This window comes from Hyla sarda, chromosome 1 (genome assembly GCF_029499605.1).
Source record: "Hyla sarda isolate aHylSar1 chromosome 1, aHylSar1.hap1, whole genome shotgun sequence".
NCBI lineage: Eukaryota > Metazoa > Chordata > Amphibia > Anura > Hylidae > Hyla > Hyla sarda.
This window is the reverse complement of record NC_079189.1, coordinates 145,334,219-145,361,874: the sequence shown is the minus strand read 5'-3', so window position 1 is coordinate 145,361,874 and position 27,656 is coordinate 145,334,219. Positions and strand designations below refer to the sequence as shown.

The 27,656-nt window shown below is 39.3% G+C and overlaps 1 protein-coding gene across 3 annotated transcripts in view; it reads right to left on the bottom strand.

The window, feature by feature from the left end:
- Window positions 1–27,656, bottom strand: part of LRBA (LPS responsive beige-like anchor protein) — a 713,883-nt gene that overhangs the window by 107,930 nt on the left and 578,297 nt on the right. For all 3 annotated transcript variants that reach the window (XM_056562819.1, XM_056562820.1, XM_056562821.1), the window contains one exon: window positions 4,980–5,147. In XM_056562819.1, coding sequence (XP_056418794.1) covers window positions 4,980–5,147 — 168 coding nt within the window. The remainder of the gene's footprint in view (window positions 1–4,979; window positions 5,148–27,656) is intronic.

Sequence of the window (27,656 nt, the reverse complement as noted above, 5' to 3'; positions counted from 1 at the left end):
CCGCTTCTCTCCCCCTGGCTATCGGCGCCGGCACCGATAGTCAGGGGGACAGAACGGGCAGCGGCGCCGATAACCAGGGGGTGAAAAGGGCCGACAGCAGCGCTCTAGACCCCAGGAAAGGCAGGGGGAGAGAAGCGGGCAGTGACGGCCTCTCTCCCCCTGCCTTTCCTGAGGGTATATCGGGGTATACACGCGCACACACGCACCCTCATTTTTTCATGGATATGTGGGTAAAAAACTTTTTTTACCCAAATATCCGTGGTAAAATGAGGGTGCGTGTTATAGGCCGGTGCGTGGTATACCCCGATAAATACGGTATATTGTAGAATAAAATAAAACAAAACAAAATAAATGAAGTAGAACTTTCCCATTTGTAGAGGAATAGTCCTAATGGTATTATAAGCTAACATGATGTTTCAAAAGAGATAAACCAAATATATGGGATATAGTGACACATTTGATTCAATAGTATGCAAATTGCTCAAAATAGATTCTCATTTAGCTATGTCATATAGACTATACTATGTCCAGTCTAGACTTCTACATGACTGTTGTGCACCATCCCATACTATTTAAAGATGTTTTAATGTATTTTTATTTTATTCAATCTCACTCCATTCTTTGTATTTGTATTTCAAAGGGACATCTATGTATACCATGCACAGAACACAACCCCACGTGCCAGGAAACCAGCAGCCACCCGGTAAGTATATTTTATATTTATATTATATTTATATTTTAGGTTTTATTGTAGTAATCAATATATGTCATGCATGTCGGCTAATAAACTTATATTGTACTGGACTTGTACATATATTTTCTAGTCAAAGTGTAAATCCGGATGTTCCTTAATTTATTAGTATGGATCAGGATCCTCCTTGCCTATTAGCATAGTTATTAATAAAACAGGATCCTCCTTCCTTGTTGGTATAATTATTCATGGAGCCGTGATCTTGCGATATATCCTATATTATTTTTTGATATGTATACATCTCAATATGTATTTAGTGTACCAGCCGGCAAACCTATTAATATTGTAACTAAGCCTGAGTTGATGGTCCTAACGAACAATGTCCAATAAATTTAATTCATATTTAATTTTATTAGGTGTTGTTTGATGTTTATAGTAAGTCACTCCAGAAAAGGTGTAAATGAGAAGCCTTCATTAAGTCCCATTGGACTCCTACTTTTTAATCAATAAATCCATTTAGCCTACTCAATTAGGAGGACCCTATCTACATCACCCTTTCTTTCTCCCATCATAATCTGATGGAGACCACAGAATTTAACCTAGTCCATCTGATTGTTGTGAACCATCCTTATATGTCTGGCTACGTCAGCTTCGATTCGTTCATCTCTAGTGCCTGCAAGCCCAAAGTTCTTTGTTGTTTTGTTTTAAGAAAAGAATAATCATAATAAATTAAAGAAATTGTTGGTGCAAAAATATTAATTTGCATCACTATATGCCTAGATCAGTAACCACTAAAATCATAAGTAAAACATATCATTAATTTTACAGTCAACAAAATGTCAGTGTGAATGCTTGGTTTCTTTACGTGATCTTGGTCTCACATTGTGAACTTTTGAAAAAAAACTTACACTTCAAAAGATTACATGTAAACATACAGCAAAATCTGCTGTCCTTTTAGAGATTAAAGTCTTTAATATGTATCTCTTGGAGGGAGCATTACATCTTACATCTTTTTGTAGGTTTTCTATCATAAATCTTATGATAACTATGCACAGTGGCTGAAAGCAATAATCAATGCAAATTCTGAATTGTACATAAAGAATGGATAAAAAGATCTTATCACAAAATACACGTAACTAAAGCTTGCCATCAAGTCAAGCTTTAGAAGGTATTCGTCAAAACCAGACAGCTGTGGCACCAGTTAACCCCTCTTGGCCAATATGGTCAGGCAGTAAACATCCAACTTGCTCCACTGAAATCATCTGTTGAGGGTTCATCCCACCTTTGTTCAACGTGAATGGTCACCTTTTAAGCTATGTTTACTTGGCAATGTCCGCACAGAAAATCTCTGTGTGGACACTGCCCCTGATAGCAGAGCACCGACAATACATTCGGTAATGCATTCCATGCATTCTCCGCAAAAAGAATAAACATGTCTATTCTTTCTGTGGACACCGGGAGCTTCCATGTCAGATGTTTCCATGTGGAATTCCACGTAGAAATTCTGCCTTGTGAATACAGCCTTAATTTCAGGCTCTTATAACTATTAGATAATTCCTTTATCTCATAGAGTGATTCCTTTATCTAATCAAGTGAGGGATTAGACAATAGTGGTACCACTAGTGCCACAAAAATACATAGGAGTCTGCAAAAGTAAGATAACACTTTGGCCACATGATTTAGATGAAAATACTTTTCTTCTATATTATCTGTAATGCATAGTTAATTTATGTTGAATATCACACATTTTCAGATTACACTCCTATTAATCTGTTTCTTTGTTGTGTTTCACCAGTCAAACAACTACGAAAGAAAAGATGCTTAACATTTTTCTTTAAGCATTTAACTAATGTTAACAATTCTATAAAGACTGATGTTGTTTATACTTGAAAGAAAGATTAACGGCAAACCAGTGTTCTGGAATCATGTTGGGACTGAAATAACCTTCAAATTCTTATGTGAAAGTATTTTGTGTAGGAAAAGTAAGAAAACTGTATATTTTACTTAAACACAAGCACTGTGTCTACAAAAATGACTCCGCACTCATGTGCAACATTACGCAAACTATGGTTAACTATAGAAAAAAATTACAAACAAAAAGTCAGGTTTCACTAAAATGAAGGCTCCATCACCCTTCTAAGGGTTCAAGAAAAAATAAAATCCTGAAGGAGGGGCAGACCACATTTTAATTGTCAATTTTTAACAGAATTTTTACCAAACAGATTTTAACCAACAATCTCATGTGTGTCTAAAGAGGCCCTCGATGACTTCTGAGAACAAAAAAAAGAGACAGTTTACAACTTAAGCTGCCCAATCCTATTGTTCTGCAAGGAGATAAGCAGTGGTGATCAGATGAGCCATTTAAGGAGCCATTTAAGGAGCCACATTTCCGCAGATGCCATTGTATTGATCACGGCATCTGAGGGGTTAATGGCAGACATCATGCATCCCTGCCATGCATGAGGCGGGGACCGCTCCAGAGCTAGCATCATGTACAGGATGTAAATGTACCAGTCCCAGTGCTTCAGGACATACATTTAGATTCTGTATCCTTAAGGGGTTAAAGCATCATTAGAACTTGACCACTTTGAAGAGAATATGCATATTCAGAGGCTGGCGGGCAAATAGCAGCAGAGGGGACAGGGAAGCTTGGAGAGCTGGCATCCATTGGGCAAAGGAGCACATTTGCATTTTAGCATATTAGTCTTCAATGGGACCACGGATCAGAGTGAGCAATACATAATTTTATCTAGTGAACCAGTTGTCAGTTTCCATTTAACCCCTTAAGGACTCATGACGTACCGGTACGTCACGAGTCCGCTCCCGATCTATAACGTGGCCCCGCGTCATAGCAGGTCGGGCCCGGCCTCTAACAGCAGCCGGGACCCGTGGCGCAGCATTGATCGCGCTGCCGCGCGCTATTAATCCTTTAGCCGTGGCGTTCAAAGTTGAACGCCGCGTCTAAAGTGAAAGCATGCCGATTAGCTCAGGAAGCTGTTCGGGATAGCCGCGGTGAAATTGCGGCATCCCCAACAGCTTACAGGACAGCCGGAGGATCCCTACCTGCCTCCTCGCTGTCCGATTGCCGAATGACTGCTCAGTGCCTGAGATCCAGGCATGAGCAGTCAAGCAGCAGAATCATCGATCACTGGTTTCCTATGAGAAACCAGTGATCAATGTGAAAGATCAGTGTGTGCAGTGTTATAGGTCCCTATGGGAGCTATAACACTGCAAAAAAAAAAAAAGTGAACAAAAAAGTGAATAAAGATCATTTAACCCCCTTCCCTATTAAAAGTTTAAATCACCCCCCTTTTCCCATAAAAGTGTAAATAAAAATAAATATATGTGGTATCGCCGCGTGCGGAAATGACCGAATTATAAAAATATATCGTTAATTAAACCGCAAGGTCAATGGCGTGCGCGATAAGTCCTATCAAAGCAAAAATGGTACCGCTAAAAACTTGAGATCACAGCGCAAAAAATGAGCCCTCATACCGCCCCATACACGGAAAAATAAAAAAGTTATAGGGGTCAAAAGAGGACAATTTTAAACGTATAAATTTTCCTGCATGTAGTTATGATTTTTTTTTCCAGAATTCCGACAAAATCAAACCTATATAAGTAATGTACTGTGTACTGTGTACTTTTTTTTTCCGTTTCGCCATAGATTTTTGGGTAAAATGACTGATGTAATTACAAAGTAGAATTGGTGGCGCAAAAAATAAGCCAGCATATGTATTTTTAGGTGCAAAATTGAAAGCGTTATGATTTTTTAAAGGTAAAGAGGAAAAAACGAAAATGCAAAAACGGAAAAACGCTGAGTCCTTAAAGGGTTAAACACATTTGGGAATGACAGCCAAATATTGCTTGGCCTATGTTTTAGCTCCTGTTGATCTGAATGATTGTGGTATATAAACTTTATACACCTTGATCTGTTATTTTCAAATAGTTTGTGTGTGTAAACCTTTGTCTGTGTATGAATTTGGGGCACAGATATTTGTTTTAATGCATTGAGCCCTGTTTGTCAAAAAGTAACATGAAAATGGATATGGCTGTCAACAGCTTGTCAAGCAAATATAATCACCTTCTTTCAGGAAATATTTATGGTTTGAGAGTACACTCATTTTGAAAATATGTAATCCCTGTATGTTATAGGTTGCTTGTAAATAAAAATGAAATACTGACAAGTTTAGTAATATTTACATAGCCCAGCCTCAACACAAACTTTTCAAAAAACTAATTTCACATAACAGTTGAATAAAATCTAAACAAAAATAAAACAACATACCTCTCTCAGGATAGGATCAGTTATTGAGCTTAAGTTGACAGTGCCTTCATAGGTCAAATAGTAGAATACATTTAGGGCTCGAACTGCTTCAGGACCCTGTTGCTTGTAGCCAAATATAAGGTCAATCCACTGATGTAGCTGGCAAGAAACAAATTCACTTTCCAAGGCCTGCAACAAAGATAGAAAGACATTAAAAACAATGTAACGAAATAAAGATCAGATTATTTGAAATATATTCAAGGCATGAAATGTCACATGTGTGCCAAAGCACATTTTTTTGCAACTTTACGCTGTAAGAAAAAAAGCTACAAATATTGCAAAAGTCCATTTCAGTTTTCACTTTGCATTGTTAACGAATTTATCAATTGTGAATGTCGCACAAAAAGTTGCAAACCCTTCAAAACACAGCAAATCTACACCAGCCCAGACCTGGCTTACAAAACTCATCCTAATTAGTGTCTCCAGAAAGGTGACATCAGCAGTCTTAGACAGCTAATAACCACTGACATCAGCTGCAGGACCCCCCACGGTTGTCCCCGTTCCCTGATTCAATGTGATTCAGGTGTTCTTGGCCAATTTCCTTCAGGTGGCCTGGACGATAGTGGGGATTCAGAGTTCATGCCCACCTCCCATTAGTCTATAATGCCCACTGGGAGCCATGATTAGCCAGCACCGATTGACCAATTACGGCACTAGGTTTTCATATTTACTGCCGGGAGCTGTGGTTTGGTGGGACTGATAGTCTTATCACGGCTCCTGGCGAGGAATCTGAATTCATGACATCCGCTCTGCCAGCCCCATTCCTAGCACTGCAGAGTGGGTGCCTAAAGATGTTGCGGTCTAGATGCTTAAAGAAGAACTCCAGAATAGAAAAATTGTCCTCCATACTGCCGGCAGTAAAAAAAATAAATAGAAACATATTCCCCGGTGCCTCCGGTAACCCACTCCGGTCTCCGCCGCGATTCTCTTCCTATTTGCCGGTGGTCAGCGAGTCATACTGCAGCAGGTGCCGGGGCCGAAAACGTAACACTGCCGCTCAGCCTATCACCTATCGAGTCAGGACTTCGCTGCGGCCAGTGATTGGCTGAGTGCAGTATGACTCACCGTCCACCGGAAACCAGGAGGAGGATCGCGGCGGAGACCAGAGTGGAAGGTATGTATTTTTTATTTTTTTACTGCCGGCAGTATGGAGGACAATTTTTCTATTCTGGACTTTAACATGATAAAATGATGACATATTGCTAGCATATGGTATCTCTTTATAATCAGTGGGTGTTAAACCTGTGGGACCACAAGCAATCCTGAGAATGAAGGGGCATTCATTTTTTTACTGTACAGCTGTGGGGGGAACTGCAGACGGCTTCATTCAATTTAATGGAGTTGTGCTGCATTTCTCCTGCATATTGGGTGTCCAGGAGCCACAGGGTTGAATGAAAGCAATGGTCCCATTATTCTTGGGATCCAATCTCTGGGACCCACACAATCAAACCAATGTTCACTGTATGAGATGGGAATACCCCTTTCAAGTTTCTCCCACCCTCTTTTTCTCGCAGGCTTTAGAGAAGCTTCCTGGATGATGTAATTGATTTAACTTTTTACTACAACAGAAAAAGAGCATAACAATGATGCAGAAGCATATTGCATTGCTTACCTGTCTACCCCAGTTCTGTAACCACCAAAAATCCATATATTTTAGTCCTATATTGCTGGTTGAGAAGTTGCTCAGTATTTCAATTCCCAGAATGCATTGCTTTCTCTCAGCTTTTAAACACCGTCCACCCACCATGCCAACTTCTCTCCCACAGCACTAATGCCTGTTCCCTGCCCATAGCTGTTGTGGACATCTAATTTCACAGAAGGCTAATACACAAGTTAGTTTTCACCACCTGCTGCATTAATGCTGTTTTCTCCTCTGCCTGTGACATTGGGTAAGCACACCTTATTTTCCTTAAATGTCACAAAAAAAGATACATATGTTTATAGAAGGGAAATGGTGATGTGGGCTAGAGGGGCTGGTCAGAGGTGGTGGTATCACTCAGGGGGCTAGACTAAGGCTCAAAAACAAGATGCAGCCAAGCAGTCTAAAACAGCAGAGTAAAATGCATAGTCTTAAGAGGAGTCAGGGAGCTGCAACGATAATACCACAAAAGCATGCTGAAGCCAGTACAATTTGCAATAACACTATATTAGTAAGTCCTATGTCTTGGGGTGATTGTCTTATTTAAATATAATTTTCTGAAACAGCAGCATACCTTTAAACTTTATCTGGCAGATTCTAACCCATTGCTGATGCAAACGTAAGTACAGTATTTCCTCAAGTTACTACAGCCTCAGGTGACAATATTTTTAACATACAATTGTTTTTCATGGACCACAGTAATTTGAAACCATACTCAACATACAATGCTACAGAAAGGCTGGATATTTAGAACATATGAATGGCTGGCACATCCACCCAATCTGAATGTGAATTTTACTGGTAAAACACCTGCATTACTTAAGCAGATTCACTGATTGGCTGTCCAGTAGTGCCCTCTCTACAGTTCAGTGTAGTACTACATGGTTAGTACTGCTCTTTACCTAGGCAGGGACTAGTGGCTCTTTTCAGGTGAGGACAGTTTCACTCCATTTTTTTCTTATGCACTGTGTGTATTGTAGAGGACCCTGAACATGCTCCCATAATTTACATTGTGACAAAGCTTGTAGCAGCTCTTCCTGACTTCCTAACTGCTCATTTTCCTTTTATCTTTATTGCTTTCTTACTTTGGGGGCTACAGAACTAACTACTAGTTTTTAATAGAGATTTGTTCTCAAGATACTATATTTTCAACCTGTAATGGCCGTCCACAACATGTAAGAGATCCTGGCCTTCATGTATTTATAAAAATTTAAGTGTGCAAAACACTAGTGCTACAAGAATGTTTTACATATATATTCATTTAATATATATTTTAGGCATGTTATGTCTACACCCAGTTGAACCTAACAATCTGGAATGTGTTTGTTTCAGAATTTATACAAATTGTATACATTCTAGTTAAGTAGATCTTTCCTTAAGTCAACTTCAAATGTACACGGTTTGAATAAGCTGCTTGACAACTGTGCTGATAACAGGATTACCGCTAGTGAACAATCAATACGACGTATAGATACCTACTCAACAAAAATGATGGACTTTTTTCATTAACAATGACTTCAAAACACAGTCCTAGAGCTGCCACATAAAACCAGCAATTGTCTTAATTTGTGGGTGGCTCTCAACACAAAAGCCCTAAATATGTTCAAATTACAGCAGCCTGGCTGATTGTCACTGCAGTCAGATGTCACATTAATGTATGACAAACATTAAACCATACACTTAAATGGCCATTTATATCATTTAAATGTTTACTGCCAAGCCTCTCATTACTCATGTAAATGTGGCTTTCTGACAGCTAATTTTGGCTAATTTTCCAAGAAACACTTAATTAGAACTTTCAATCAAACACGTTCACATTTTCACTCTTTCTGATGCTTGATGCAAAAAATAAAAGGAAAACTTAAAACCTGCATCATTTCTCTATTTCTAAACCACATAGCGAAAAACGTCAAGTTGGCAAATACATATTCAGAAACCCAGAGTACTATAAAAATTGTATTAACTTCAGGTATCTTCTACTATTAATCATATATGGCTGGCAAGTGATTGAGGATATTCCTTAAGGACGCTACCCCTAAAAATAATATCAGAATATACAAAGTATACACTGGCATATTTATTTAAAAAGAACACCAATTTACTACCAGTAATAGTTTTGGCATGGGGTGTGGTTGTCTGGAAGTTCAGTGTTAGGCTCCTGTTACACTGCCGTTGTGACATGGCAGTGCGACAGATGTCAGGGAACACGGGAAAAATAGCGGGAGAGAAAAAATCCTATTTCCACATCACGCAACGGCTTATTCTACCACTATCAAAGAACAACGGCACCCGGCGGACACCATAATAGTAAATGGGATCTGTCGGGACCTGTTGTTGCCCGTTGTACCCCGTCCGGATAAAGGGCGTTAAATGCACACATTTTCCAACGGGGCACAATGGCCGTGTGAAAAGGGGCTTTAAAAAGGTGAAGTAGAGCCTGGGACTGTGTCTGTAGATGTGAGTTGCAATAGGAAGTAGGTGGTAGGTATATTCATTGCTCTTCCTCTCTAATTCTACCAAGTATTCTTTTTTAATATCTTAAGAATGCTTTAGTAATGAAGTATGATTCATTACTGAATACATCGAGGGACATCACTTGTACCATGTAATGTTATAAAGGTTTTGTTACCTACATGTATGTTTCAATGATAATCTGTGAAAAATAGCCTTGTAGACCCACTAGTATAATACTAGTATAATACACAAGTATAATACAGGTTTTCATTTAAAAAAGGAGGTAGACTTCCAAAACTTCTTGCAGCAGGAATGGAATGGAACAGCAAAGAGAAAATGGATGTAATGTTTTGTACACACAATTAAAAGGATGTATCCTACTTGTTACATACAACAAGATTATGAATATGAACTTGCTTTTTAACTAGTCTTGAATGGGCAGTATCAGATACAAAAACTTTTGATATGTTGTAAAGCATGCAAAACCAATAGGTTTTGGAATTGCTTTAATTAGAACATTTTCAGTATTTCATACTGAAAAAGCCAGTCAAATAACTGCCCCCCCCCCCCCCTGCCGGCTTGGACACATACTAGTCCTGTTGTGTCCATGTGTCATCACTTACATCATGGACCCACTTCCTTGATTGACAGCTGTGAGCGCATGGCTCACAGCTGGAGGAAAAATCCTCCCACTGTCAGCTTGTGTCCCGCTACTGTCAGTGAGGACAAGCTGGGAGTTGTAGTTTTGCTAATGCTAGGGGAGATGTGAGCAGACAGCATACTGAGGGAGGGGGCGGAGAACTGCACAGTGAGGCTACACCCCCTCCCTTTGAGAGGAATTCATACTAGTGAGCTAAATTAAAAGTGTAATAAAAAAATTAATAAAGGTGCTAGACACATACAAATTAGATGTACATGGTCAAAATTAGGTACTGAGTGATAGATAAAAAAAAATAATTTGGGTTGGATCTGACGGGTACACTTTAAGGACCAAGCCCATTTTATTTTTGCGTTTTCGTTTTTTTCCTCCTCGCCTTCTAAAATCCATAACTCCTTTATATTTCCATCTACAGACCCATATAAGGGCTTGTTTTTTGCGTGACCAATTGCACTTTGTAATGAAACCTCTCATTTTACCATAAAATGTACGGCGTACCCCAATTTTTTTTTTGTGAGGAAATTTAAATGAAAACCACAATTTTGCACATTTTGGAGGGTTTCGTTTTCACACTATACACTTTACGGTAAAAAGGACATGTGTTCTTTATTCTGTGGGTCAATATGATTAAAATGATACCCATGGCTAGATACTTTTATATTTTTGTACTGCTTAAAAAAAAAATCTAAAACTTTTTGTACAAAATCAGGAATCTAAAATCGCCCTATTTTGACCACCTGTAACTTTTTCATTTTTCCATATATAGGGCGGTATGAGGGCTAATTTTTTGCGCCGTCATCTATACTTTTTGCACCGTTATCTGTACTTTTTATCGATACCACATTTGCATATATAAAACTTTTAGATAATTTTTTATTAATTTCTTTATATAAAATGTGATAAAAAAGCTGCATTTCTGGACTTTTTTTTTTTCTTACATTTACGCCATTCACCGTACGGGATAATTAACATTATATTTTGATAGTACGGACATTTATGCATGCGGCGATACCAAATACGCTTTTTGGGGGTAAAATGGGAAAAATTGACAATTTTCATTTTTATTGGGGGAGGGGATTTTTCACATTTTTTTACTTTTTATTTTTACATTTTTCAACTTTTATTTTTCAATTTTTATGTCCCCATAGGGGACTATCTATAGCAATCCTTTGATTACTAATACTGTTCAGTGCTATGTATAGGACATAGCTCTGATCAGTATTATCGGTGATCTTCTGCTCTGGTCTGCTGGATCTCAGACCAGAGCAGAAGATCCCGGGAGACGGCCGGAGCCAGGTGAGGGGACCTCCGGCCACCATGTTGGATGATCGGATCGCCGCCGCAGCGCTGCGGGCGATCCGATCATCCATTCAAAGTACCGAACTGCTGCAGATGCCGTGATCTGTATTGATCAAGGCATTCAGGGGTTAATGGCGGACATCAGCGCGATCGCGGATGTTGGCCATTACTGGCAGGTCCCCGGCTGCTACTAGCAGCCAGAACCTGCTGTGTATGATGCGAGTACCGTTCCGATGCTCGCGGTCATACACAGTTAAAGTACGTCCTGGTGCGAGAAGTCCCGCCAAACCAGGACGTACATTTACGTCTGTGGTCGTTAAGGGGTTAAGTGAGGCATTACCTTATCTACCCAAGTGTACAGTCATGGCCGTAAATGTTGTCACCCCTGAAATTTTTCAAGAACATGAAGTATTTCTCACAGAAAAGGATTGCAGTAACACATGTTTTGCTATACACATGTTTATTCCCTTTGTGTGTATTGGAACTAAACCAAAAAAGGGAGGAGAAAAGCAAATTGGACATAATGTCACACCAAACTCCAAAATGGGCTGGACAAAATTATTGGCACCCTTAATTTAATATTTGGTTGCACACCCTTTGGAAAAAATAACTGAAATCAGTTGCTTCCTATAACCATCAATAAGCTTCTTACACCTCTCAGCCAGAATGTTGGACCACTCTTCCTTTGCAAACAGCTCTGGGTCTTATTGGAAGGGTGCCTTTTCCCAACAGCGATTTTAAGATCTCTCCACAGGTGTTCAATGGGATTTAGATCTGGACTCATTGCTGGCCACTTCAGAACTCTCAAGCACTTTGTTGCCATCCATTTCTGGGTGCTTTTTGACGTATGTTTGGGGTCATTGTCCTGCTGGAAGACCCAAGATCTCAGACACAAACCCAGTTTTCTGACACTGGGCTGTACAGTGCGACCCAAAATCTGTTGGTAATCCTCAGATTTCATTATGCCTTACACACACTCAAGGCACCCAGTGCAAGAGGCAGAAAAACAACCCCAAAACATCATTGAACCTGCACCATATTTCACTGTAGGTACTGTGTTCTTTTCTTTGTAGGCCTCATTCCGTTTTCGGTAAACAGTAGAATGATGTGCTTTACCAAAAAGCTCTATCTTGGTCTCATCTGTCCACAAGACATTTTCCCAGAACGATTTAGGGTTACTCAAGTTAATTTTGGCAAAATGTAGTCTTGCTTTTTTATGTCTCTGTGTCAGCAGTGGGGTCCTCCTGGGTCTCCTGCCATAGCGTTTCATTTAATTTAAATGTAGACGGATAGTTTGCGCTGACACTGATGCTCCCTGAGCCTGCAGGACAGCTTGAATATCTTTGTAACTTGTTTGGGGCTGCTTATCCACCATCCGGACTATCCTGCGTTGACACCTTTCATCAATTTTTCTCTTCCATCCATGCCCAGGGAGATTAGCTACAGTGCCATGGGTTGCAAACTTCTTGATAATGTTGCGCACTGTGGACAAATCTAGATCTCTGGAGATGGACTTATAACCTTGAGATTGTTGATATTTTTCCACAATTTTTGTTCTCAAGTCCTCAGATAGTTCTCTGCTCCTCTTTCTGTTGTCCATGCTTAGTGTAGCACACACAGACACACAATGCAAAGACTAAGTGAACTTCTGTCCTTTTTATCTGCCTTTCAGGTGTGATTTTTATATTGCCCACACCTGTTACTTGCCCCAGGTGAGTTTAAAGGAGAATCACATGCTTAAAACAATCTTATTTATCCACAATTTTGAAAGGGTGACAATAATTTGTGTTATTGCAATCCTTTTCTTTGAGAAATATTTCAGGGGTGCCAACATTTACAGCCATGACTGTATATCTTTGGACTTGTCTGTGAAGCATGGTACAGTAAGTGGTTCAGTCGTTATCACTGTAACCTTGCAGCACTATGTTTATATTCAAGCAAGGACATCATCTCAATGTAGTATATTGGCCTTGTATTTGGGAGGGTTTCCTCTGGGGTAAGGCATTTTTCTCCCACACTCCCAAATTATACCGGTTCATCGACTTCCTATAAAAACTGACCCTTGTGTGTATTAGATAAAATTTGAAAATTAGGTTGTAAACCCCATAAAGGACTTAAGGTGACAATCCCAGTATAGCACTGCAGAATATGTCAGCACTATGCAAGTTAGACATTTAAAAAAAATGTATAATATAAAATAATAACTAAAAATAGTAGAAAACTACTACTGAATTGTTTTCTTAATACATGGTAGCAAAGCAAAGTTGCTATTAAAGAAATAAATACAGCCTCCCCATAGTTACCCAAAAATAAGTGAGACACACTAACTCACACAGTGCCTGAATCACACCCTAGCAGATAGATCTGTAGATTAATCATAAGAGAGTGTGCACAGAAGGGATGCAATCTTCTGTTATCCCCGCTCTGTTAAGCTAATAAGCTACATTTTTAATGTGAAATGGGATGTAACAGTAAATTACACCCAAGAGCAATGCCTGGTCTCTGACAGAAGGTCTGATTAGAAAACAGCTTACAAAAAGAGAAACACATCACAATGAATAACTCACTATGATGCTGATGTCTTTCCCTCAAAATGTTTATTTAAGAGCTTGGAATGACAAGCAGCAGTTAAAGTTTGCAGGCAAGTAGTTTTCTCCTCTGTCCTATGATGCACACCACAGCACTAATGAATATCATCTAGCTCCCAGCAAGCTGTTAGCATTCATGCACAAGCCTTCATTCGCTTTATCAGCCATGCTTAACCATTACACGCAAAGACCAGAAATAAAAGGCTTGCCCTTTTTAATACAGAGTTCATATGGTAGTGTTACCAGTAAAAAAAAATACATGGTTTACATTATGGGTGGACAGAAGCCGCCAAGTGTAGAATGATGACCTTCGGATGTCCTCCAGGGGATGTGAAAATGAACACCTTCCTTAATTTCACCCTTTGCCTTCACAAAGGATTGCCTCATTAAGGCTCATTAAATATGTGTACGACAAAGGGGCACTAACACCCCCCCCCCCCCTTTAACAAGTCGGAAACCTAACAAAACCAATCAATTGTTAGTGCTCCCAAAGCTGGCGCTGAACATCAATTATGCCCAATGTGAGCTCGGAGAAAAATTTGTAAAAAACAAAATCCACTAAAATGTCGAACAGAAATACAATATTATGCAATGCAGCAGATTTATGGGAAAATAAATCAGAGTCTGATGTCCAATTGTTAAGAATCAAATCGGACTATGAATAGGTTGTTGTGTGAAGCAGCACACAGATTGTCATTACTATCCCTTGAGGCTCATAGCAGCTTTGACAAACTGTCTCATGCTGATATTTATTCTTTAATGAGATCTACTAAACATAGGGACGGATACACTTATATGCCAAAACGTACACCATTCACTTCCTATGTATTGTACACGTTCCTCTAAGGCAAATTACAACAGTTTTAGGGGGGGGGGGATTTTTAACTAACAGAAAAACAAAGAACACAATAGTTTACAGTAGAGATGAGTGAACTTACAGTAAATTCGATTCGTCACTAACTTCTCGGCTCGGCAGTTGATGTCTTTTCCTGCATAAATTAGTTCAGCTTTCCGGTGCTCCGGTGGGCTGGAAAAGGTGGATACAGTCCTAGGAGACTCTTTCCTAGGACTGTATCCACCTTTTCCGGCCCACCGGAGCACCGGAAAGCTGAACTAATTTATGCAGGAAAAGTCAGCAACCGCCGAGCCGAGAAGTTCGTGACGAATCGAATTTACTGTAAGTTCGCTCATCTCTAGTTTACAGCAGTAGTCAAAATACTTCAGACTAAGACACTGATGGAGCGTCACTTTGTGAAAACACTCTGTAGGGGATTTATGAAACCCTGTGCATAGAAAAAGTTGCCTTAGTTGCCCATAGCAACTAATCAGATTGCTTCTTTTATTTTTGAAAGGCCATTTTTTAAATCAAAGCAGTGATCTGATTGGTTGCTATGGGCAACTGATTAACTTTTCTCTGCACAGATTTTAAAAAATCTCCCCCACCATCTTTTAATGTATGTTTTATGGAGTTGTATCTTTACAACAGCAAGAGTTTCCTAATAAAGATGCTGGTTATGCAGTTGCACTGTAGACTCAACACTAGATAAGACTCTATTCAATTGTGTTTACCTACTGTAAGTCTAAGAGGGCACAAAGTAGACAATGGTTTAACAATTGGAAAATGCATTTACAAGTTATCGTTACATATATGCAGTGTCAGGCTCCGGCGAAACTGGGCAAAAATTGCATCAGCCGGTGTCCATTGTTTGTGATGGGAGATGCGTTCTCCTGTCTATGCCGGTCCTGCGAGTCCAGTGATCCGTCGTCCAAACAGACGCCGGATAATTGTGAACTGTCCTATTCAAATTAATGGGATCAGTTCTTGCTTCATTTTCCCTCCAATGCATTTTCTGCAGCGCCGGAGGGGAAAAAAAAAAATGACAACGCATATATGTAAAGGATGCCTTAGAGAAATGTGGTCCCCAGGTGTCCCATGTGGCCAGAGATCACTGGCCCCATTCACTGTTTATGTAACAGACAGAGATAACTGAGCATTTGAGGACTGCTGTTTTCTTCAACGGTGAGAGTCCTGGTGACTGGACCCCAGCATTTACACATTTATCATTTTTTCCTGGATGATGTAAATGCTGTTAGTGAAAAAAAAAAACTTTAAGATTTGTCAAAAGATCTAAATGAGTGGCAAAAGTTACAAAATTTATTATTTTCAGGACAACCCTTATATATAATTGTAACTTGAGAGCATAATGCTATGGAAAACAAAAAAGTGGTTCCAATTCCTCCCAAATGTCTTTTAAAAATAAGAAAAAAAAATTCTGCTGGAACAGAACAAGCCATCCTGTACTACTAGAAAACCAAATCAATGCATGCACTTTAGTTATACAGGTGTTTTACCAGTGAAATGTCCATGCTAACTGGCAGTTTCTTTTGGCCAATCACTCATGCTGCATATTGGCAGTGGCATTGTATGTTGAATTTAGCTTAAAAGGGAAATAGCATTATGTTGGCTCTAAAAGAAAGGTGTCAAGGCACATAGTGGGTGGTGGAAAATAAAGAACCTGATGCAAAAGCCAGTACAACATTATGGTGATCAGTGCAATGATATTTCTAAATTCCACACAAAGTCCATATACAACTACAGTCTCCCTCTGTCCCAACACACAGCCCCTATATGCCCCAGGCAATCTCTTACCCTCCCACCTACAAAGCCCTGCTAAATAGTCCCCTTGCCCTAGACAGTCTCTCTTTACTCGTTAATCCTTGGTCGTATGGGGCTGTTCCAATTAACCAAACAGGACAAGATATTTGTGTGATACTTTGCCTATTAGGAGAATGGAGTAGCTGTAATAAACTAGCTAATCGTGCATAAATCCTAATAGGCTGGGAGATCCATTTGAAATTTACCCAATTTCTACCAGTACCAGTTATCATACAGGTAAAACAGCTTTATCATGGCAGAACATGACTGTTGGAAGTTAAACCACTTGGAAACATCACTGGGGATCTTGAGGTGACAATACTATAATCACTGGGTATTCAGACTATGAAACTAGTAAGTACCTGTCAACAAATATCCATATAATACATTATGACTATTAATTTGTCATAGTTGTACATGAATGATTTTTTATAATGTTTATTTCCTTTTCGATGTGTATTCAGAATAGGGTTTTCTTACTTGTTTAGGGAGTGAATCAACATATTTATACAAAGAACTATGTGCTAGTAGAAGCCCTATTGAAATGCAAGAGATAAGTGAAGTAACATAACACAACAAGCACAGTATTGGTGAAGAGAAAATTTTCTGAAATTTCCTTATCCGTGCGATCTAAACTACAAATGGCTTAGATGAGTAGAAAATAGGATTCACTAAAGCTGGCGGCATAAACTAATCCAAACTCAATAGACTAAACTTGGCCTGCAGGCTCTTGATGCCACACACATGGAAGATCTTGACCAGGATTACCAGTGACCATGAAGTGATACAGATAACATCAAGTGGACTATGTAAAGCTTCCAATCAGACATATTACAAGAAGGCAGGAATGTCCTGTGTACATCAACATGATGTTACTACATTAGGGTAAAGAAATGATTTTTGAAATGTAAACTACTATGCTTAGGTGAGGGATATAAGTACTTATTATTCTTGTTACTTTTTGTGTAATAAATAGTCCCAGTTTGGTAACGCATACAGAATCTGCTTCAAAAGGATTATGGCCCAAAATATTAAATGGTCATGTATCAGTAAATGTGGCTTAATATTTAAGTTTTTTTTTTTTTTTGCTCTGCTACCGTTTTGAACAAAATCAACAAACCGACTATTAACTCAAGTTAAAAAAAAATGGAACATTATAGTTGATGTAAAAAAAAAAAAAAAACATTTAGAAAGAATTAAAGAACAATGTTTAATTTCTGTTGCTTTCAGGCACCAGCATATGCTTTGGAGCTGTATACAGACACTGTCATTCTTTAGTTCCATTGGGATTCACAATCTAATTTCTCACCAATAACATACATTTCCAACTGGAACCAATTCCATAGGAAGAAAATTAACCGAATGGTATGTTTTTGTTATTCAACTGGCAAGTCAAGCAAATGGTTGAGCATAGAAATATACCCTAAATCAGACAATGGAGTGTTAGTCACAGTTGTTCATTCTATTTAATCTATTCACAGAAATACAGTGGAGCCATTGTTGCAAAAATATTGACTTTTGAATTGTCACTTCAGATCCACACAAAATTTTTCACTTTTCTAAATGGTAATTATACAGACTTCTGGGGTGGTAGCAACACAAATGACTACATCTTAAAGGGGTTTTCCAAGGACTCACCTGATTCGGTCCCCCATGGCTCCCGGTCCATGCTTGTCACACCAATTCTTCATTCCTTTGACACGTCATCCCCGCAGGAATTGTCTTTTCAGCTAATCACTTGCCATAACAGTTTTCTGCCTTAGTAAGTGATTGGCTGAGCAGGTAGTTATTTTATACAATATAATAATACCTATAATAAGTACACTGCTCAAAAGAATAAAGGGAACACTAAGATAACACATCCTAGATCTGAATGAAAGAACTAATCATAAGAAATACATTCATCTTTACATAGTTGAATGTGTTGACAACAAAATCACACAAAAATAATCAATGGAAATCAAATTTATCAACCCATGGAGGTCTGGATATGGAGTCACATTCAAAATCAAAGTGGAAAACCAAACTACAGTCTAATCCAACTTTGATGTAATGTCCTTAAAACAAGTAAAAATAAGGCTCAGTAGTGTGTGTGTGTGGCCTCCACATGCCCATATGACCTCCCTACAATGCCTGGGCATGCTCCTTATGAGGTGGCGGATGGTCTCCTGAGGGATGTCCTCCAAGACCTGGACTAAAGCATCCGCCAACTCCTGCAAAGTCTGAGGTGCAACATGGAGTTGGTGAATGGAGCGAGACATGATGTCCCAGATGTGCTCAATCGGATACAGGTCTGGAGAATGGGCGGGCCAGTCCATAGCATCAATGCCTTCCTCTTGTAGGAACTGCTGACACACTCCAACCACATGGGGTCTAGCATTGTCTTGCATAGGAGGACACACTGCATCAGCATATGGTCTCACAAGAGATCTGAGGATCTCATCTCGGTACCTAATGGCAGTCACACTACCCCTGGCAAACACATTGAGGGCTGTGTGGCCCCCACAAAGAAATGCCACCCCACACCATTACTGACCCACCTCCAAACCGGTCATGCTGAAGGATGTTGCAGGCAGTAGAACATTCTCCACAGCGTCTCCAGACTCTGTCATGTCTGTCACATGTGCTCAGTGTGAACCTGCTTTTATCTGTGAAGAGCATAGGGCGCCAGTGGCAAATTTGGCAATCTTGGTGTTCTCTGGCAAATGCCAAACGTCCTGCACGGTGTTGTGCTGTAAGTACAACCCCCACCTGTGGATGTCGGCCCTCATACCATCCTCATGGAGTCTGTTTCTGACTGTTTGAGTGGACACATGCCCATTTGTGGCCTGCTGGATTTCATTTTTCAGGGCTCTAGCGGTGCTCCTCCTGCTCCTCCTTGCACAAGGGCAGAAGTAGCGGTCCTGCTGCTGGGTTGTTTCCCTCCTACAGCCTCCTCCACATCTCCTGATGTACTGGCCTGTCTCCTGGTAGCGCCTCCATGCTCTGAACACTACGCTGACAGGTACAGCAAACCTTCTTGCCACAGCTCGCATTGATGTGCCATCCTGGATGAGCTGTACTACCTGAGCCACTTGTGTGGGTTTTAGACTCAGTCTCATTCTACCACTAGAGTGAAAGCACCGCCAGCATTAAAAAGTGACCAAAACATCAGCCAGGAAGCATAGGAACTGAGAAGTGGTCTGAAGAACCATTCCTTTATTGGGGGTGTCTTGCTAATTGCTTATAATTTCTACCTGTTGTCTGTTCCATTTGCACAACAGCATGTGAAATTGATTGTCAATCAGTGTTGCTTCCTGAGTGGAAAATGTGATTTCAAAGAAGTGTGAATGACTTGGAGTTACATTGTGTTGTTTAAGTGTTCCCTTTATTTTTTTGTGTATATACATCTGATAATACAACGGCTATAAATGATTTATCATATTGCTCTAATACAACTAACTTGGGAACAAGTTACAAGAAGACGGCATCTTCAAGTCTTTTTCTTATGTGTACCCATGATTAATTATCACAGAATTTCTCCAAAGCAAAACTTAGTTTCAGTATTAAGTATTTTATGAACATAAATGTTAAGTGAAACACAATTACAAAGCTGAGCTCCACATAATCCATGTTCACAATAAACTTGATAATTAAAAGAAAAAAACAAAAAAAAACAAAGGCATCAGAAAAACACAAGAACAGCACAAAGGATCACTTTTGATCTTCTCTACAAGCAAACTGAAGCCCTAGGAAAAAAAATGTAGAGCTCAGAGGTGTTCTACTAGGGGTCTGGGGCAATGTATTGTGCTGGAGCCCTCCCTCTTCTGATTTGGAGGGCCTTGCAAAAGCCCTGGAAACACACACAAGTGGTAGACATTACTAATGAGACTCAAGTATTTTCCTGCGCCTTAGCAACAGCTTCAAAGGGCAGCACACCATAAAAGAAGGCAGCTCAGTCATTAGGCTAATGAGAGTGATTAACTCCAATTTAAAACATTTTAAGGCAAAAAAGGAAGATATGAATACTTTCGCGCATGAAGCCCCTGTGCACCATGGGCTCCATTGTACATAGATCTTCCTAATTTATTTCTTTTTGTACTTTATTTAAAATACAGAAAACTCATATAGACACTTAAATTTGCACAAAAATGCACTTTTACCTACTGTACCTTCACCTGACACGAGTAATACTGCGACTGCAGTCTATTATATTGCGATAGATCTCCCTTCTCTATATTACTTTCCCTTTCTCTGATCAGATAAATTCTATATTTCCTTACATTTACTTTTGAAAATGTTGTAAAGACAGACTCTCAATAAGTTGTAGCACTGTCTCCGTTGTACACAAAGAGCAGGTAACAAAGGGCTCAGCTGCATGCTTCTGTCCCCACTCGCTCGTTCTAGCAATCAGTCGGAGTCTGAACACTGACCCAGACTGAGCAAAACATTTGTTGTGACTTGATGAGATGTCAAAAGTTTTTTTTTAAAGTGACATTTAGGTACACTTTAAAGAGGTTTTTCAGCCTTCTATACTGATGGTCTATTGAACATATGCCATTAAAGGGATACTCCTCTGCCTAGTGCCTTACTTGATGACTTCACATAACACCCCTGTACTGTATGCGCCTTATCCATTAGCGTTGTCGTTCCCTGAGTTGGCGTTCTGTCTGGCTCACGTTGTTGCTTATTTCCTGTTGTTCGGTCCGTGAAAACTACCATTCCCCTAATACTTTGCGGCCTGATTATGCGCTCAGGTGCCACCTATTTTTCCTTGTTATTCCGCCCATCCTTTTATTTGTTCAAGCCTATGTGCATGCCCCTTTTTTTTTTTTCGCCCATAGGCGTCCTAGCTTCCACCCCTTCTACGCCCATTATGTTCCATCGTTCGGTAGAGAAATGTGCGCATGCGCATCCCTACGCTGCCAGCGTAGTGCAAACGTAGCATACGTTAGTAGCGTAGCCATGCGCAGTTCTCCTTCCAGTTCAGGGCTTACGTTCCTAGCGTAGCCCTGCGCATGCCCAGTTGTCCTTACAGCTCAGGGCTACGCTACTAACGTAAGCCCTTATCTGTAAGGACTACAGCGCATGCGCAGGGCTACGCTACTGACGTAGTCGACGTTAGCACTATGCTCTAAGCGTAGTGCTGAGAACGCGATTCACAAAATGACCAGACATGCGCACTACGCGCCGAAGACGACTCTCAAAATATACATGACGGATGCGCCTGGCGCAAAGGACGATTGAACCAGGCTAGGACGCTCACACAAAGGGCGGCAAAGAAAGTGAAAAACATCATTCCCATACAATTTCAAAGAATGAATATTCAAGAAGTGGGCCGGCTTGATTACGGACACGGGAGGAGGGAAATGCGGACGTCAATGACGAAACTGCAGGGCGGGCTGACAACAACATGGCCGCAAACGTTGTCAGCAGTCACGAAGCACCAAAAAACTACACTACTTCCTGCACATAGGAACAGTAAGTATAAATAATATGCATTATTGACACAGCAAGCATATTAGAGAGTTAAACAACTTTACACAATGGGCAAATGTATTGATAAAGTCATAGCAGCGGAGTACCCCTTTAAAAGGGTACTACGGTGAAAAGCTTTTTTTTTTTTTTTTTTTAATAAACTGGTGCCAGAAAGTTAAACAGATTTGTAAATTACTTTTATTAAAAAATGTTTAATCCTTTCTGTACTTATTAGCTTCTGAATACTACAGTGGAAATTATTTTCCGTTTGAAACACAGAGCTGTCTGCTGACATCATGACCACAGTGCTCTCTGCAGACATCTCTGTCCATTTTAGGAAGTGTCCAGAGTAAAAGGAAATCCTCATAGCAAACATATGCTGTTCAGGACAGTTCCTAAAATTGCCCGAGATGTCAGCAGAGAGCACTGTGCTCATGATGTCAGCAGACAGCTCTGTGTTTCAAAAAGAAAAGAATTTCTGCTGTAGTATTCAGCAGCTAATAAGTACAGGAAGGATTAAACATTTTTTAATAGAAGCAATTTACAAATCTGTTTAACTTTCTGGCACCAGTTGATTTAAAAAAAAAAAGAAAGTTTTTCACCGGAGTACCCCTTTAATATTAGATCGTAGGGGTCACTACCTATCGCTATTAATGATCAGCTGTTTAAAAGAATCACAAAAGATCAGAAGAGTGCTGCGGCCAATTGTTACATTTGGTAGTTGCTGTACCTGGTATTGTAGCTTACTCCACTGAAGTCAATGGGACAAGCTGGTACAGCCAGTGGGTTTTTTTAAGTGAAAAAGAGACTTTAGAGCTGACATAACGATTGTGGTCCCTTTAATCATCAAAAGTGCGTCGAACCCCTAGCAATCTGATATCGATGGCCTTTTCTACAGACAGGTCATTAATAAAAACATTCCGGAAAACCCCTTTAACAAGTATATTCCTTTGTAAAAGATATTATATAAAATAGTTTGCAAGTTTGGGATAATTTAAATGCGTTGCTTGCAGGCCAGTGTAACAAGACACCGATTGTCATAGTTTAACCGTAGAATCAAATGCTTCTAAATTTGTAGCATTTGTAGACTATTACCGACACAGGCTAACAATACCTCATTGTTTGGGAGACGCACCTTGGACAAGTTATATGAAAATGCTGTTACACTGAGCTGTTTGTTTATGTTGTATGCTTTCATTTTTTGTTATATGTTTATTGCAAATCGATAAATATAGCTTTTATATAAAAAAAAAAACATTTTAAATCTGTATTCAATCTTAGGTTATTACCCATCTCGGTATAAATATTAAAAAACATAATCAAAACATACCTGCCTTGAAAAGCCTGCAAAACTGGCACAACCTACACATTGTAGCATGGTGGTTGCACGTTCAGTTATGTTTATGCAAAGACTTAGATTTATTTGACAGCTTTACACCTTTGAGCAAGATATAATTAAATGTTTTGACAGGCAAACAAAAACTATATAAATCTAAAAACTGTTAAAACCTAAAGTATCTTAAGTCAAAATGATGAAAACCATCTCAGGCACTACCATGAAACACACCCTTGTGCATTCCTGCAAAATGTATACTTTTCACTGAGGACACACAACAGGCTTTATTTTTTAGTATGTAACTCATATTATGAAGAAAATACAGCACCATTGTGGATTGTGCATAACAAAGTTTGTCATAAATATGCACTTAACTAAAATCTAAAAGCAATAAAATAATGCCCAACTTCTCAGTGCATAATTTTATGCATGGATTTATGTAAGTAAACTTCCTACATACCTTGAAGAAAGAGAAATCCATTTTCACATCCCAGAAGGAATTATTCTAAGGCCAATTTTACACAAGCAATTACAATCCTGTAATATAGGCCTAAACAGTGAATAATATACATGGTCACGTTGGCACATTCAGGATCCTGTAGGGATTAAAGGTTTTTTCTAAGACTTTTATACTACTATTCTCAGATCAGAGGGGGTCAGATGGCCAACCCTTTGGTGATCAGATGACTAAAGGGGTCGTGGAGTTAGTGCAAGCACTGCAGTCTCTTTATTTCCTGCCAGATACATGTCCATACTATCCCCGATGTAGCAGCATGTCCCAATTACTGCAATAAGGCATGGATGCCCTAGAAGGGATCTATCAAAACTGGTGAGAAGAAGAAGTAGATCATTTGCCCACGGAAACTGCCTTTGAAAAAAGTGAAACCTTTAATCTGATTGGCTGATAACTACGAACTACTCATTGCTCCTAAAGTCTGTATATAAAGAGGTACAGTACAGTTTAAAAGGAGTACTCCGGTGGAAAACATTATTTTATTTTTTTTTTTTAAATCAGCTGGTGCCAGAAAGTTAAACAGAATTGTAAATTACTTCTAGGAAAAAATCTTTATCTTTCCAGTACTTATCAGCTGCTATATACTACAGAGGAAGTTCTTTTCTTTTTTGTCAGTCCACAGTGCTCCCTGCTGACACCTCTGTCCATGCCAGGAACTGTCCAGAGTAGGAGCATATCCCTATAGCAAACCTCTCCCGCTCTGGACAGTTCCTGACATGGACAGAGGGGTCAGCAGAGAGCATCATGGACAGACAAAAAAAAAGAAATTCAAAAAGAAATGAACTTCCTCTGTATTATACAGCAGCTGATAAGTGGAAGGATTAAGATTTTTTAATAGAAGTCATTTACAAGTCTGTTTAACTTTCTGACACCAGATGATTTAAAAAAAATAATACATTTCCACCGAAGTACCCCTTTAAGTCATTTAATTAAAAACTCCATAAGTGACTGTCAGGCCTAAATTTCCTGCTTATCTGGTGGTGAAAAATGGCACATATTGTGCTTGGTGCTAGATTTAAAATGTTCCAAAAGTTTGCCATTTTCAAAGTTTAGACACTAAACGTACAAACAAGATGCATATTTTTGGGGGTTATATGATCAGTGTAGTTTCCAGTCAGGGAGTAGTAGCTAAACATGGTAGAACCAGTCCTAGATGTAAAAAAATTATAATAATAAAAATAAATCTTTTGGATGAGACACCCTGAGATTTGGCCTAACTGGTGTGTTCCTTAGCTATACAGTTAAAATGTTTAACTTCTTATGCTCATTCTCCCAAGTCAGCTAAGACCAGCTATTATCCTTTATGTTTATTCTGAGGAGATCAATCTTTTGTCTGCATTTACTTTCTATATATGTTAGAATAACCAAGAACTATATCTCAACTTGTTGCACTGCAAGGAGCCTGCAAAATTGTTTTCATCTTTTTACCTCAGATTATCTGCTGGTAATAGTCTAAAGGGGAACTGGTCAACATTTCCTCTACATAGATTTTTAATAAATCTCCCCCATTTTTATTTTATTTTTTATTTTTTGACAAAATATCTATAAAATATTGTACTAGCTATTTTTCCTTTTCATTCTAGTCATATCTGTTAACACCTTGAGGTCTGATACCTCTTGTATTCATTTAGAAGGAGAGCTATCATTCTTTTCAAACGTATGGCTTTTATATGACAATTTTTTTTAACTTACTTTTGCTTACCTGCAACCTATTGATCAAATAGTCGCACAACCTTGATAAATAAATCACACGTAAGCAAAACCCAGGAAACCCGCTTACAAAAGCATTGTTTAAAGCAGAAAAGTTTTTCCTTAGGTAGTCGAAGATCTTTATTTACCCTTTATTACCAGTAGCGTTGCTAGAGAGTGACAGAGAGGGGGGGGGGGTGTACCGCATCAGGTGACACCCTGACTGGCCTGCCTTGCACTAAATAGCTGCACTATCCTGCAACAACCCATCCACCCTCCTCATCCACCATCCACCCTCTACCACAGTAGTGGACTTAACCCCTTAAGGACTCAGCCCATTTTGGCCTTAAGGACTCAGACAATTTAATTTTTACGTTTTCATTTTTTCCTCCTCGCCTTCTAAAAATCATAACTCTTTTATATTTTCATCCACAGACTAGTATGAGGGCTTGTTTTTTGCGCGACCAGTTGTCCTTTGTAATTACATCACTCATTATATCATAAAATGTATGGCGCAACCAAAAAACACAATTTTTGTGGGGAAATTAAAACGAAAAACGCAATTTTGCTAATTTTGGAAGGTTTTGTTTTCACGCCGTACAATTTATGGTAAAAGTGACGTGTGTTCTTTATTCTGAGGGTCAATACTATTAAAATGATACCCATTATTACATACTTTTATATTATTGTTGCGCTTAAAAAAAATCACAAACTTTTTAACCAAATTAGTACGTTTATAATCCCTTTATTTTGATGACCTCTAACTTTTTTATTTTTCCGTATAAGTGGCGGTATGGGGGCTCATTTTTTGCGCCATGATCTGTACTTTTTTTTGATACCACATTTGCATATAAAAAACTTTTAATACATTTTTTATAATTTTTTTTTTAATAAAATGTATTAAAAAAGTAGGAATTTTTGACTTTTTTTAAATTTTTTTTCGTTCACGCCGTTCACCGTACGGGATCATTAACATTTTATTTTAATAGTTCGGACATTTATGCACGCGGCGATACCAAATATGTCTATAAAAAATGTTTTTTACGCTTTTTGGGGGTAAAATAGGAAAAAACGGACGTTTTACTTTTTTATTGGGGGAGGGGATTTTTCACTTTTTTTTTACTTTTACATTTTTTTTTACACTTGAATAGTCCCCATAGGGGACTATTCATAGCAATATCATGATTGCTAATACTGATCTGTTCTATGTATAGGACATAGAACAGATCAGTATTATCGGTCATCTCCTGCTCTGGTCTGCTCGATCACAGACCAGAGCAGGAGACGCCGGGAGCCGCACAGAGGAAGGAGAGGGGACCTCCGTGCGGCGTTATGAATGATCGGATCCCCGCAGCAGCGCTGCGGGCGATCCGATCGTTCATTTAAATCGCGAACCGCCGCAGATGCCGGGATCTGTATTGATCCCGGCACCTGAGGGGTTAATGGCGGACGCCCGCAAGATCGCGGGCGTCGGCCATTGCCGGCGGGTCCCTGGCTGCGATCAGCAGCCGGGATCAGCCGCGCATGACACGGGCATCGTAAATGTACGTCCTGGTGCGTTAAGTACCACCTCACCAGGACGTACATTTACGTCCTGCGTCCTTAAGGGGTTAAAGGGGTATTCCAGGCAAAAACTTTTTTTATATATATATCAACTGGCTCTGGAAAGTTAAACAGATTTGTAAATTACTTCTATTAAAAAATCTTAATTCTTCCAATAGTTATTAGCTTCTGAAGTTGAGTTGCTGTTTTCTGTCTAACTGCTTTCTGATGACTCACGTCCCGGGAGCTGTCCAGATCCTATGGGGATATTCTCCCATCATGCAAGGGATATTCTCCCATCATGCACAGCTCCCGTGACGTGACATCATTGAGCAGTTAGACAGAAAACTTCAGAAGCTAATAACTATTGGAAGGATTAAGATTTTTTAATAGAAGTAATTTACAAATCTGTTTAACTTTCCGGAGCCAGTTGATCTATAAAAAAAAGTTTTTGCCTGGAATACCCCTTTAAATTTCTGTTTTGTATCAAGCCATCCACCCTCCTCAGAAACAAAAAAATATTAAAAACATACTATGCCGCACCATGAATATCCCTACTCTGGAGGCTTTTTTGTTTAATTTTGAGCCCACATTTTGTGATGTTGGTGGGCGGAGTCTTGTGTCGCTGTGCTGAGGCTGGAGTTTATGCCAGGAAGGAAGACAGTGCAGCACCAACAGACACATAAACAATAGTGAAGCCACAAAAAAAAAAAAAACGCTCGGTACGTTACCCACCCCAAAATGTGCATGAAGCTGTATTAATACGGATGTCTCTTTTTTTTTTTTTAAGGAAACATTTTAGTGCC